The sequence below is a fragment of the Apis laboriosa genome, unplaced genomic scaffold (assembly GCF_014066325.1).
Source record: "Apis laboriosa isolate Shangri-la unplaced genomic scaffold, ASM1406632v1 scaffold112_cov148, whole genome shotgun sequence".
Lineage (NCBI taxonomy): Eukaryota > Metazoa > Arthropoda > Insecta > Hymenoptera > Apidae > Apis > Apis laboriosa.
In genome coordinates, this window is record NW_025220865.1 from 1,289,620 (window position 1) to 1,305,730 (window position 16,111).

A 16,111-nucleotide genomic window follows, 5' to 3' on the forward strand; every position below is an offset into this window, starting at 1 on the left:
ACTTTTTTAGAAAAGAAATAAAAATCGTGGAAAGAAATTTCCCCCTCTTAATATCATGATTTTTTCAAAGTATTATCAATCTCTGACTCTTTTATCAAATAAATGTTCCAAAATATTTTTTAAGAAAAGTTGAACGATTACTCGAAGTAATCACGTCATTCTCTTATATATTAACATAACTGCAAGGTACACGTGATCGTTTTCCACGAAGGGTGGAATATTGTATCAAGAGAGAGAGAAAGAAAGAAAGAAAGGTTATGTTCGATTGCCGACTAGGGCGAGTTCACCGATCTGAAAATAGCAGAAGTCACGCGAGTAGATATATGTACATTCTTATACTACACTCTTATTCAAAAGTTTTTGTCAAAATACATGAATTGATATTACATGAATTTTAATCATATAAAAATTTGTGTAATTTTACACATATTACAGTGACGCGATAATAGGCATAATCATACTGTATCATTAGATTACATGATACGCGAATAAGAAATAAATATATTCGTTTTGAGATTTTTGAACAAGGATGTACATGCAAATAAGTATGCAACGTTTGGAGTTCGTGGACTTGAAGAAGCACAATATGCGGAACACGCGTAGAGCAACGTGGTGAACATAGTGGAACGATTGGTTTTAACACTCCATAGATATTGTGAACGAGATTAGAATATTTCAATTGAATGGAATGTATTATAATTCAGATAAAATAAACTCGTGTGATTTAATAAAACTCGTGTATTTAAATACATGATTGGTATAGAGATATATTATCTCTTAAATACTTGTAGAAGTTGAAAAATATGATTTGATTGATTAGAAAAAATTAGAAAAGATTAGAAAAGATTAGAAAAGATTAGAAAAGATTAGAAAAGAAATTTCTTTTCTGTATATTTGAAAAAAAGAAAAAAAAGAAAATATCTCTTAGAATAGAAGAGATATTTAATTTGAAATGAAATCTCAAGATTTTACTTCATGTGAAAGCTATAGATATGTATAATTTGTTCAGAAAAAATTGAAATATGTTTCTAATATGGATACTGTGTACACCCACGCGTCAGGAAACAAAGAGGCCATCTTAGTGGCCACTAGTTTCGCACGATGTATAAACTTTATAGTGGGTTGATAACTTTCGCGATATGTAATTCGTTATGAGTCATTGCCAATTTATATATATATATATATATTACATATTATGAAATCGGTTTGTTCTTCGTTAATTTTTTACGTTATTAACAGTTGAACGCAATGAAGATAGAATAAATTGATAAAGAGGAAAAAAAAAAAATAAAGGAAAACAAAAGGAAAATAAATTGAATATAAAATAAATAACGTATCTGACTCATTATAGTAAACGATAATAGAATTAAATTGATTACATTATGCAAAATTTTAATCAAAAATTCCAATATATACAATAGAAATGACATTTATAATTATTAATTATAATTTATAAATTAATAAAAATCAGTTATTAGAATTGCACACTTACGATAGGTATCGATACGTGTCCCAAGAGCATGATGCAATCGTAGAAATGGTTTCTTTTTGTTGGATTTATTCATCGTAATCAAATTAAAAAGGTCAATGCTAACTAGTTTATAAACGCATTTGCGTCTCGAGATTCAGTAGCGAACTTAATGTCATATATGATAACCCGAGACGCGTGCTATAATGCCATGTTCACATTACACTATTTTTTTTTTCGTTGAAAATTCATTGGCTCTTCGCGAATAAGCAGTGTGAACGCGGCATAAGAACGTCGCGACACGTGTGCGTCAGGCCTGACAACATCGTGTTCGATCGTTGGGTTCACTGTTCTCCTAGAAGTAGAAATCACGCGAACGAGTCTCGAGACTATCCTTAGTATTCACGAGCGATTTATGTATAGGGTAATTTCATAAATATCGTCGATCGATTTGCCAATTGAACCGTGCAGACATTCACTCTCTATCGTCATACATCGTCTGCGTATTTCATTCAACTACATATAAAATTGATTACGTTATAATTAATGCAGATATTTTTAATCTCGGATATTTGACGATATTAATTCATACGTTTCCAAAATTTTACGTATTTATTGCACTTTTGTATGCGTGAAATTATGTATATTTTATTTTACCGATTATTTTAATAATTCGTTACGGAATATTTGTTGCCGATTGTCGAACAAAAATTAATCAGATTGATATATCGATTAGGCTTCGAGAATATTTTGGCTATGATAAAAAACCGAATCGCATATTAAGATAACATTAGTGATTATAGTATAATAGTGAATATTGAATTGATTGGTTATGTTCACGAAAGGAAATACAGGCGATATCCTTCGAGTGATAAAAATGATATAGACATATCGTTATCTGATAAACTGGCACATTTTATATAGATAAGCTTGACGTTGTGTACAAACTTTTAGAAAGATATGCATTATGCCTTATTCTGTATGAACAGTTGTGTCTACGGATAACTGTAATGCAGGAAACTGTGTTATGTAATGAATTGCTTAATTTATCACCTGGTTTTGCAATTAATTTATTTCAAAGAGGAAAGATAATAAAGATACATGAAATATCTTTGCAAAATTTTTCTGAATTCTTTAATTATAAACAAATTTTTGTTATTAATAATATACTTGCAATGATTATATAAAGAATAATTTTATTCAATAGGCAAAATATTTCTGAAATATAAAGTTTTTAATTTTTATTTTATAATCCAATAGCTTTGAAACGAAATAGTAATAGAACATTTTCTTTACATGTTCAATAGAATCAAAATTTACCCTTGAATTTTCAAAGTATTTATTATTTTACAACATTATAATTGCAAATAGTAAACTTAAATGAGAACTTAAAAAAAAATAATTTCAAAGTAAGTAATTTATACATATATCAGAATAAAATAAAAAATGCACATATTTTAACCAGTTAAAAATAAAACTGATCCGTTCTCTGAATAAATTCATTTTTATCTTTATTGTAAAAAAATTTTCTTGCTAACTTTCTGATTAAATTTACATAGAAATGACGGAAAGTTTATAGAACATACACATATGGTTTACTTGAGATTAGATAAGCAATTTGTGTTAGAAAAGATAAAACTGAATGTCATCATTCATTTATAAACTTGAACAATGTGTCGTAACATTATTCACTTTTTTGTAATTATTAAGACCAATCTTGCAATATTTAAATTTGCAATATCATGAATTTCTTATAGCTAAATAATGTATATCTATCTGTTGCAATCAATTCGTATTACAAATCAGTTTTATTGCAAATACATATGTGAATACATATATGAAATTTTTATCAAATTTATTTTATCTTTATTCTTATAAAATCAAAGTCCATTGATTATTTGCATCTTTGAAAAAGATCAATTCAACTCAAACTAGTCAATCCTTTTCTTTCTGAAATATTCACTCATCCAAGTAAATATACATATTAGCCAAAAGTGTCAGAATAAGCAAAGTATTCTTGTCCCTGATCCATCCCGGATGCAATTTTTGTTCAGCTGTGCACAATACATAAACTAACGCACGTGTAAATCCAGCTTAAGACCATGACGGCCTCGCCTTCATGTCTGGCAAAAAGCACGCGATTAAATCAAGAAGGTCAATGCTGTTGTGGGGCAGAAATATCAGCAACAGCAACGATTCATCGCCCTATCTGTTTAATGTAGCTGATAATTCAGGGGCAGATGTAGAAAGAGTGTGCGCAGCCGTCCCACGCATGATCGCGCGCGCGCGCGCGTCACGCTGCACCAGATGAGGATGTGACGTTACTCTCAGATTTGTTAATTTGTTATGTACTGCGCTGGCCACGGTTGATTCTCGTAATAAAACAACCGCACACGCGTGGACCAGTGAAGAACTCGAGAGAATTCGTCATTGAACTATACCGATTCAACGAACGGATTCATCTCGAATCTGGGACCTCGAGACAAGTCCTTTAATCGCGCCCACAATTTCATTCAATGGAATGAACGAAGAGATAGTGGCTATTATTCTTGTTTAATCGTTTGAAATTCGTTTGCTCGATTTATATTTGGACGCGTTCCGATGGAATGACTGGTTTGTTGACATACGACCTCAAGATTTATATATTAATTACATATTAATTGAACGTGAAAGTGGGACGTTTCTTACAGTCTACAGATAGGTTATAACAATAGATCATTGCGTGTTAATAAATATGGGATAGAAATGTATTCACACGTTTTAAGGAATTGTCAATAAATTCAATTAAGATATGAAAGATTTTAATGTACAAAATTTGTTCTAAAAAAATTTATGTTACTTATTTAGTCGAATTTGAGTCTTTCTTAATTATCATTTATATCTCTTTTATATCTTCTTTTATATTTTAACTGCAAGGAGAAGGTATAAAGTGAGTGGATGACTTTCACGTAGTGAGGAATATAGAAAAGGTTAGGTTAGCTAGTCATTCGGTTTTGATTTATCTGATAAGAAAAATATTTCATTTAATTATAGTTAGTCAATATTACAGAATGAAATGCTCTTTTACTTTCTGTTTTCTAATTTATTCCAATTTTTTAGCAATTATTTACGGCACATTTCTTGTTCACAATTATAAATTCTTCATGAATCTATGTTCTTTTTTTTTTAATTTGTAGACAAGAATGTTGATTTTTAGACATACCTTCGAGATTTTAATTATTTCACGACGATGTGATTATAGGCTGCCTATACATATTGTCGTTAAATGTTAGATGAATTTAATGTAAAGGAATTTGATATATTTTATGGCATTGATACGAATAATAGTGAATAATAATACGAAAAGATTATTATAATTGGATCGTGACTATGCTGTTACCAGATCGTTATCATAAATCATGGAATTGAATTACATCCCTTTCATTATAAACGATTGAATTATAAAAATGCCGCTACACATTTAATCAGGAATTGCTCAATCATTTTCAAATAAACATTAATAATACATAATGTTTATTGTTAACGCCGTCACATACTTGGTTTCAAAGATGATGTAGCAAATTTTTTGCAGATTTTGTTCGTATAAGATGATATATATATAATTATATATAAAAAAAATATTTCAGTAATTATAGAGATTTAAACCTAACCTTTTCAAAGTTTTCATTCTTCCACATCTTCATTGATCTCAATAATTACGTACGTAATTCCTTTGCCAACAATCCATGCATTTCAATCTACGTATTAAATAAAATCTCAATTAAATTCCTTCGATATCAATGAGACGTTCAAACAATCTTCTCAATTATATTTCAACTGAATCACAATCTAATTAAAGTATCCATTAAATCCCAATCTCGTATATTCATTCAAGAGAAGTATATTAAGTAAGTATACCATCGGATTAAGGTGATATATTTTAATGACTTCATAAAGACGCACGTTGTGTCGTTGAGTATTATTACATCGCAGGAAGCGAAAGATCGTTATAATGAAGCACGCATTAACGGGAAGTCGAAATGTTGATCCAGTAAAGTATTGCTGGGCTTCGTAATCATTCATGTAGGAACATAACGATAGAGGGCGACACGGGGCTAGTAAGTGAGATACATACGTTTATATATCGAAAGAGGGATCGACGCGACCAAGGCCTTGCAGTCTAATCAAGCACGGTCATTCTATCATTAACATTAACATATGTATGAACAAATACGTCATAAGTTGAGATAACACGACAGACATGCATTATCCCTGTATTGTGTTATCGTGCAATTGTACAAATAATTACGGAACAGCAAACGATTAGAAGCTTCCGCATGGCTGCTGTACGATTTCAGCTTTCATTTGTGATTTATACTTAATATCGAACGATCGGAGAACAATGAAATAGTTTACTTTCCGGTTTGTTTGAATACTTGGTACAGTTTATCGGTCTCTTCCTGTGTTTGGATAGTAAATGCTTCTCTTTCCTTTTTTTTTTTTTTTGTTTAGGTTATGTTCATTCTTGTATGAATAAATATGAATATATGTAAAATATTTGAAAAATTATAAAATTTTATATATATATATATATATATATATATGTTATCTATAAAAGATTTAATTAAGATTTAAGATTTAAGATTTATTATCAAAACATTTGTGTTGATTTGCACCACTATCATAATAATATTTATACATATTGCAATATTTGTACTTGTCATTATTATTTATTATTATTTATTAAATATGATGTGAAAACAGTCAAGTTTTTTACGTAAAATTTTAAGAAAATTTTAAATTAGAAAAATACAAACTAAAAAAAGAAATATCATGCTTGTGAAATGACGCTCTCATTGTGGCGCCATGATTAAAATAATCTCACAATGCGTGCCAACGTTTCACGAGCATGTACGATATAATCCAACTTGCGAATTCAAGAGGTGTGAGAGCGCCACAATTGATTTTTATAGTGTCGTTAAATATTTACGAATTCTTATTTAATAACAAAAAAGTTTGGAAAATAATGTGAGCTTTTGATAGTGTTGGTTATGTTCGGGAACATACATAGAAGTATATATATTATCATGTTATTATCGTTATGATAATTTGTTAAATAATTAAGTAGATACTATTTTTAAAATATAACGAGTAATTAAGAGTATTTTCTTCAATTTGAAAAAGTATATTTGTTTTAAAATCTTCGTGTTTTCTTGAAATCTGTTTTAGTATTATACTATGTTGATTGAAGTGATTCATGATATTAAGAATAATAATTATGAATTTAAAAATTTTGTTCCGATTGTCTATTTGATGAGTTTTTTAAAAGAATTATAATTCAGTTCTTCATTTATTTATTATTTAATAATTTTTTCTGATAACTTTCATATATAATATAGAAGATTTGTCACTAATAATAATATGTATTTTTAATTCTTTTTTAATACTATAGAAATTTAATTAAAAGTTTAATAAATAATATATATTTTAAAAAATGTACAAATTAAATAATATTTAATAGATCAAAAGTATCAAATGTACTAATTATCAATTTATTATAAAAATATACATTTGCAATAATTATTTATTACTACAATATTTGCACAATTATTTATGATACAAATTTATATTTATTATTTTAATATTTTAGATCTATTCAATGATTTCTTTAAACAAAAATCTTTCTCTTTCTTTTTTAATATTAGAAATATTTTAAAAATTAATAATAAAAATCAAATGTAATAGAGTAAACTATAGATAAGAATAAATATAAGAGAATAGTCATTTATATAAACATATTTTTGCATTATAATTAATAAGCATAATTTTCTCTGAAATGAAACAAAAACAAAACTTTAATTTCGATAATTAACTTCATCATTTTCATTATTCATTTATACAAACACTTAAACAAATTTATTCATATTTCCTGTTAACTGACGTCTTTCCTCCTTTTTAATATTACTACTGAAACAATCAACTTCATATAATTTACGAAATCAATAGATTTCTCTCTTATTTTCAGAATACGAATTTCTATACCAAATTTATTAAGATTAGAACTTTTTATTTATTTTTCTTTTCTATCAAATTCTATCAAGTAAACGTTACTAGTTATTTTTAAACAATCCACTTTTGAGAATAGTGTATTTATATAGAGAACGCTAATAAACGTTATATAATCTTTTATTAGATATCTCTTTTATTAAACATATCTAAGATATGTTTTAGCAAATCTATGACAAAATAAATATTGACAAGATAAATTGATTTATTCTTCGGATTTCGTGTTATAAATATATACAATTTAAAATATAATAATATGATATAATCCAAATAAAATGGAGTCCATTATTTTGCCAAAAGTATCTGCCCATCTTTAACATTATAAAAATAAATATGAAATTCATCATTTTGACTAGTTTGGTAATAGATCTAGTGGTAAGAATAATATCCTTTAAGATCATAATACTACTTTTTCTAACCTAATCATTTATCTTTGAAAATCACTATTTCTTCAATTTTGGTATTTAAAATTATAATTGGAACAATACTTCGCATTTAAATAAAATTAACTTTTTAAAATAATCTCTTCATTTGTACAAATAAAATTCAAATTTGAAAAATTAATATTTCTTTTTTTTTCTAACTTAATCTTCATATATCACAATATTTTTGATTCTAATCAAAATTTAAAAAGTCAACCAATATAAAATAACGTTTCGTTCGATTAAAAATATATATTTTTCAATAATTTACAAAATATATCTCAAGATATTTTTGCAAATTTTGCAAATGGAAAGTATCTTTCAACGAGTACATTGCGGAGACCGAAGTGAAGCAACATAGACGGCGCAGGATGTAAGTGCGGTGAAAATTCTATTTTCAGAATATCTCGCCACGAATTCCTCGGAATATCTTTAAACCATAGCATTTCTGACCCTCAATAAAAATAATTCTATAGATTCACGATGACTTTAATATCTTTCCACTTGCATGAAGTAAAATGTCAGACCGCTTGCGATTGTTTCCACTTGACTTGAGACTTAAATTTAGATCCAAATGTCTGATATTTTTTTTATAGAAATTCGATACACAGTAACCATTCCTATGATTAAATTTTTATAACTTTTATAAAGCATCAATCAAATTCTTATTTTTACAATTTTTTCTTTTGTAATCATTGTTTTATGCGTGACAATTTATTTTATAACAATATGAATTGAAGTGTCTAATCATACAAGAAGAAAAGAAGAAAAAGGAAGTTTAGTATCATTATTCATAATCAAAGAAAAATTAACGTTACTTATGCTTAAGTGAATAAAACGAGAGATCCTATGGAGTGGAGTATCATGGATAATATTGAGTCCATTTGCAAAGTGCCATTTGCAATTGTTCCATTTGCAATAACAGGAACATTGATACTATTCACAACTAAACGAAGTAAATGCTCGTGTAAAGGGTGCTACTATTATACTTGCTATCATTTCATGAACATATTCAATACGACTATCTATATAATTTCCTTTAAAAAAAAAAAGATTTTTTTTTCATAAGATCTTATATAAAAATACAGATATATAAATTGCTTGAGCTATAGAAAAAAATTCATATCCCTATAATCACAACGAATATGAAAAGAATTTACACTTTGCAATTTCTTGATTTCAACATTAACAGTGTTAAAATAAATTAAGGTACAGCAATAATTTTCTACCTATTATGAGTAATATCTATTTTCTTCTAAAAGCCTATATGTAATGTATAACGTAACATTGGATCTTGGATACCAAAAAGAAATCTTGTATAAACATATTAACACATTTACTTTGCCAAATAATTTTCGTCCGCCATAATCCGCCATCTTTGCATAACCGACTTATGACTTTTTTACGAGATGCGACATATATTTCTTCTATATTGTGTCACTAGATCGGTATTCGGAAAAATATTCATTCAAAGAAATTTCGCCAATTTTTATATGCGACGCATATTTTCGTCGAAAATAGGAAGCGATAGATATACGATAACACGATACGCGACACGTCAAATTTCTTGACATTTAAATGTATCAACAAATCGGGCGGCGCCTCTGCCAATTTTAAACCGGCGCGAAATTATGAAATGGAATTATTCAGTTTATAATTTATAGTTTCTATCTATACCTTCAGTTCATATTTCTCAATATGTAAACGTATATCTAAACGCATTCACAGAATATAAGCTCATTATTTCATTGAATGCGATTTATAAATGTAAATTTCATCACCCGCTATTATTGTAAGAAATTATTACTCTTGGTTCATTTTTGTTGTACACGAGGTTAAAAATATGGCGGAAAGAGGAGTGGAGAAATATCCAGATATATAACGTTTCTTAATACATATATCAAATAAAATTCACAGCAATAATTTGTAATTTATATTAACAATGATATATCGATCTGAAAATACACGTGGCAAATACATAACGTTCATCGAATCATTAACTACACATCTTTCTAAAGAATACATATAAAAATTCAAAACTTTCAAACTGCCTTAATTAAAATTCCGATGTTCTTAATCATCGCGTGCATACACCAAACAAACATATATATATTTCCCTCCGTTGAAAACTGATCCATCTGATCAAACTAAAAAAAAAAAAAAAAAAAAAAAAAAGAATCGATAATTATCGGCGGAAAGCCACGTTTCCAATTAGAGTATTCCTTTATATACAGTGGCCGAAGTGAACGCAGTTGATGACGCGGATGCGTTTATCAATCGCATAGTTCAAACAGAGCTTCTATTAAGCTTGGTTAGCGGTCAGGCACAAAGAGTGAAACACGGAGGTAGAACGAGACAAGCTGCTCACGTGAAACTGCCACGTCTATTTGCTCTTCCTATTTTCGTAGCCGTTTGGTATATAAAGAGCCCGTCCTCGGGACATTGCCGAAAGATTTGGCAGCGATCCGCGGTTTTCTGCGCCGCGGCACTTGCTGCGCCGTAGATAGAGTCGCTAGAGAAGACGAACGCGAGCATAGTTTACCGGGAGGAATCGTGGCGGATGTGCCGCGTTCGCCGGGATCGCGCGTACCGTCTCCGGGTTGCTCCGATTTCCCGCGCTCTTAGATCTCCTAGGATAGATCTCCCTTCCGTCCCCCCTTTCTTTGGGATCTCCCTCCAAGCTTCCAAGCTTTCTCTCCTTCGAAGTGGTATAGTGGAGAATCGCGCGCCTCCCAATAATGTTTCCGTCCGATTGTCGTCGAAGGGAGAAGGATCGTTTTAGAAAGATCGGCGCGAATTGAATTGGATTGGATTGAATTCGATTGAAAAAAACTGAAACCCACGTGCTCTGAAGCCGGTCTTTTCGGCGAGTGGTGCTTCCTTGCGACGTGGTTGCCAGCTATCCGGGGTAAATTGGATCTCGCTCGAGACGATGCACATATTTGGCGCTAATGGAAGATAAATATAAAAACATCGTGGTGATAGGATAACGTGATATACAGTGTAGAGGGAAGGATCTTTGGGGAGAAGGATAGAGAGAGAGAGAGAGGGAGAGAGTGTGTGGGGTGGTATTTGAAAATTGGTGAACGGAAGGAATGGTGGAGGAGGCACGTTGATTAGACATAATGGGAAATACGGACAGCGTCCACGACGTGGAGATGAACTCCTTGTCCAATGCAGACAATGATCGTCCTTACATCAAGGTGATTATATAGTGTGATACCAATTTTTTGATTTGTCATTGTTGCATAGAGCAATATTGTTGTTGTCGAGTGAATGAACAAATTATTAACATTTGTTCAAGTGTAAAAAAAAGATATGCATTAATGGTAATTGATAACCGATCTCTTCGAATTGAAATACGTTGTATTTCAATTGAATAGAAATTTCAACAATTAAAATTTCTAAATCGGGAAAATAAGAAAAGGAAAGGGATCAATGAAAATGGAGCAACAGGAGTTTTGTTCGTTCACGAGACGATTACGAAAGAGCATCATTGACAGGTTGAACAGGTTGTAGACCACGAAGCAATATTGATGTCTAGTTTAGCACGAGCGCCAGTTAAACAAAAATGCAAATATATGCAATTACATTTGCAAATATCTTGACGCAGTGATACCATACATTGCACCATTTACGTGGAACAGGAAACTATTTTTAAATCGCGTAAACAATATTTTTATTTTTCATATTTTTCATTTTTTTTTTTCTTTTTTAAATTTACTAATTCTGCTTCTAGAAATTTTCGATACCATCGTATCGATACAATGTTATATATTTTAATAAATTAAACTGATTACTTATCTCGTGTCATTAATATCGTGTATTTGCACGATAAATGCTTATCTCTGAGATTTAATTGACCATGGTTCAATAAAATTATGGATTGAAATCTGTGCGATATTTATCTACTTTGTTCTAGTTGCTATTTTATCTCAACTTATGTTTGAATTTCCCGCCAAATGTACAACAGGATAATTTTATAAATTGTATTCAAAATTTCAATATATTAATGATTAGTTTATCATTTTTTATTTTTTTTATTTTATTCCGTGCCTCTTCAATTGTTGAAATTATTTTATTATTTTTATCGAGAAAGTAAATTTCTGATTACTTTTAACATTTTTTTTTTTTTTTTTTTTTTTTTTTTTTTTTTGGCATTTACCAGACGAGTTACTTCATTTTGACTTATTTTTAAATGCACGTGTGGGAGACATTTATAATCCAGAAACGACCTAGTTAATGGATCAAAATAGAAAATTGAAGTTTTGTTCGAAAAGAGAAGAACAATAGGAGTAAGATACAATAATATACAATAAAAATGACTGGTTGTTTATGTTTACTAGCAATAGTTTCAAGAAAAGATTGGCCGTTCATTCAATTCAAAATATTTACTCTCAACAATCGTAATAAAATTTATCCACGAATCGATTGGCAATACGATTCAAAAGTTGGGGAAAATTGATAAATATTTTTTTCCAAAATTAAGATAATCACAGAGAACGAAGATTCATATCATCATAAAAAAAGATCGTTAAATTTCTTCTTTTTAACAATCGTCAATAAAACGTATTAATGAAAATTCATGCAAGATGATACGTGCATGATGTGCAAAAGAATATGACAATACGGCAAATAATATCATAACTTTTTGATAATTATTGTCTAATCGCAATTTCATTGTTCATCAAAGTAGTTATATACAGTTGAATAATTTGCACGTTACATATAAATTAGGATAATTTCCAGTACTCGTGTATTTCTGTTTCGGTGAGCATATCTGCACCTTATATTCTTTTTTTCTTCAACGAACTAAATACTTTTTATATTTTCGAAACATTAAGTAAAACTATCCAATTACTATCCTAAAGGAGGATATTTTTTTAATTTTTTTTTTCTCCATCAAAGATTTTAATAACGAATGCGATATTATTTTTTTAATTGTATCTAAAATATATAAATAAAATTTCTCCTTTGCGAGGGGTATTTTACATCGAAGAAACAATTAAATAGCAATCATAGATGATCAATAAAATTCTTAATATTGGTGCAATCAAAAAATCAATTCAATTTTTATAAATAACGAATAACAATGATTGAATATTTTCTGTTACAGAGAACACCAATGCGCCCAATGATAGCGGAATACGACCCAAAGAAGCACGGTGTGAAAACAGAACTGTCAGACACGGTTCTAGTCAAGTAAGTGAGAAAACTTGGTTTACGAAACCGACGCGAACGAACGGTTCAACGATAGTCGAGCAATTCACTATCTGCTACCACGACCAATCATCACCATTGCTTTCTTGCCAAACTCAAATGCTCCGCGCTCAAGCAAACGTGAGTGACAATCCGAGGATCATATATTGTGCATTATATCGTATATATGTGTATTCTCTCATTCTCTGTGCTCTTTGATATCATATTTAGTATATACATATACATATATATATATATATATTTCTTCAATATATATATTATATTTGTTTAATATGTATTATATATTCTATAATATTACGAATAACTTCACAACTAGTTCATGCATACCGCCTGTGATCGCTAACGTAGAATTCGTAGCGTGGCTGGCACCAGGGATGCTTGACGATTGTCCGCCGAATCGTGATTGATATCGCTGGTTTGTGCAAAAAAAAAAAAAAACGAGCTTCCATTTTATTTAAACGTGCGGCTGCCATGCACTCGTGTATTTTATTTTCCACTCTTTCATTTTCCCGCTTATTTTTCGTGATCTTTTTCCATCCAAAAGAAAAAAAAAAAAAACAGTTTTTAAGATAGTTTTTAAAATAACACAAGATGATTTTGTAAAAGTAACGTTATATCTTCTTGCATATACCATACGACGAATGATAATAAATTCGTGTTACACGATTATTTAACTTTTGTAATGTCTTTTTTTTCTTATCATGGAAATATTATCAGGATTTTTTAAATATTCATGAATATTAAAAAACAGATAAAGAAATGTGTAGATTGAAAATTTTAATGTGTTAATTCAAATTAAGTTAAATTTATTCATATTTATAATGTTTTGTAAATGGAATATTATTAAAAAAAATTATGAAAAGAGTTTTGGCAGCACACAATGTAGATATTGTTTCGTAGATTTTATTTTATATTAATTATATTAATTTTAAAATCGATATCAATTAATTATATGAGTCATACTTATGCAAATTTGAATATCTTTGTCACGAAATTAAATTAAACTGATTAAACTTCAAAATAGAATTAAAAAAATGAATTTAAAATTCCATTGATATAATTAGTTAGATAATTCGTTAAGTAATACAAAATTATATAATACCAGTTATTATGAAGTAATATCATAGTAAAAATAGAATTTGATAACGATTTTAAACTGTAATTAATAAATAATTAAGTAAATTAATATTATTTAAATATGCATGTATTCATAAAAATATAAATATTTTTATGAAATTTACGCAAGCAATATTATAGTATATATAATATGATATACATATTATTCACTATAATTATAGGTTAGGTTTCAATCCTAATTTTCAAAACATTATTATTATTTTTATTTTCAATTAATAAATTATAACAAGATATTAAATTTAAAATAAGGAACAAAACAAGATAAAATACAAATCAGAGAAGTCACAATATACATAAATAATGCATGAAAGAGCCAATTTTCCGCACAAACGAGCGATTCTATAGATTTAGCGGCAAGACGACGAAATTCTTGGATCCTTTGCGCACAAGATGGAATTCCTCCTTACTGCACTTTTAAATAATATTTTTCCACGGTCTTTTTGTTTCTTCCTGTCATTTTAAATAATTCACACTATCCGTCTTCGTGTTTCTTATTGCGGCGTTACGTTACGTTATATAAGTTAGGTTCTACGTTCAATAATCGATCAATTTCAATGTGACAAATTGTATAACGTAAAAATGATCGTATAACAAGAAAGAATGGATAATTAGAGATCTTGGAATTATTCGCGATTATTATTTTTCGTTTTTTCTTTCTCGATATATGTATATATATATATATATATATATATATATATATAAAATTAAATTTATAATGCACAATTGTTGCCTCAATGGAAACACGGTTTAATCTTTTTTAGTGGAACATCAATTCATGCGAAACACCTGTTGAGTAACACATCGTTTTAATTGTCACGTGTTTGGAAGTTTCATACAGGAAGTAATTAACGAGGCTGACAAGGTCGGTTCAAAGAATATATTTCATAATGGAAAAGCTACTGCTATTATTCTTTTTATAAAAGGAAGTGGATTATCTCTGTGGATTAATCTTTTACGCGCCTCTTAATATATAAACGTAAGCTATTCATTACTCGCGGTAGTCATTAAAATTAAAATGATAATTACGTAAATAGGATTGTAATATTAAAAATTATTAACACTATCGTTATAAGTTTAATTAATTTGAATTAGTAGCGATTTCAAAATTTTATAAGAGGGAAAAAGATTTATATTTATTTCTTTTTTATCATTAAAATTTGAAAAATAAAGAAGTCACATGTTTTTTTTTTATAATAAAATTTAAAATTAATGAAAAGATAAAGAGTAGAGGATAGAGATATATACAAAATATATAAAAAACAAGGTGCAGAAAGGAGAGAATCCTCGCGGTTTCTTCGTAATTGAGGCCATGCGGTGTGCAAGCAAATGTGAACTATGTTCCTCTGAAGGATTCTAATGAAGATGAAATCTGTCTTTACTATATAATATGTGCATTTATATGATTCCAGACTTGCGTATAAACTGCGGGCATAGATTCGGGCTCTATGAAAGTGCTCTGCGAATAATGTGAAAGTGACAAAAATGTAAAACATATAAAAAAAAAAAATAAAAATAAAAATATAAAAATATATATACATATACGGTACACCGTTTTAAGAGAAAGAAACGGCACGGTCTCTTTGATGGACGATCGCGGGTTCAAAACGCGGTTTATATCGAGACGGTTTTGTTACGATTGACGTGTACTGGCGCCGTTCGATTGAGCAACGCTGAAACGCTTCGTCAAACGAAACAAAAAAAAAAATAATAATAACAATAATAATAAAAAAACGAAAAAAGAAACATTGGAATTAAAAATCAACAAAAACGAAAATAAATAAAAATTAGAATCAAAAAAAAAAAAAAAAAAAAAAAAAAA

At 28.9% G+C, this 16,111-nt stretch overlaps 1 protein-coding gene and 1 long non-coding RNA gene across 3 annotated transcripts in view; both read left to right on the forward strand.

Moving 5' to 3' along the window:
* The window catches only part of LOC122711362 (proton-coupled amino acid transporter-like protein pathetic), a 33,038-nt gene that overhangs the window by 9,253 nt on the left and 7,674 nt on the right, over positions 1–16,111 (forward strand). The window contains exons 1-2 of one of the 2 annotated variants that reach the window (XM_043930089.1): positions 10,379–11,138; positions 13,052–13,137. In XM_043930089.1, coding sequence (XP_043786024.1) covers positions 11,061–11,138; positions 13,052–13,137 — 164 coding nt within the window. In that variant the 5' untranslated portion in view covers positions 10,379–11,060. Of the gene's footprint in view, positions 1–10,378; positions 11,139–13,051; positions 13,138–16,111 lie in introns of those variants that run through there. The other variant, XM_043930097.1, reaches the window with a different exon arrangement.
* On the forward strand, positions 13,137–15,813 carry LOC122711374. Its single transcript, XR_006346088.1, has 2 exons — positions 13,137–13,275; positions 15,702–15,813. It is a non-coding gene; the product is annotated as an uncharacterized LOC122711374 (long non-coding RNA).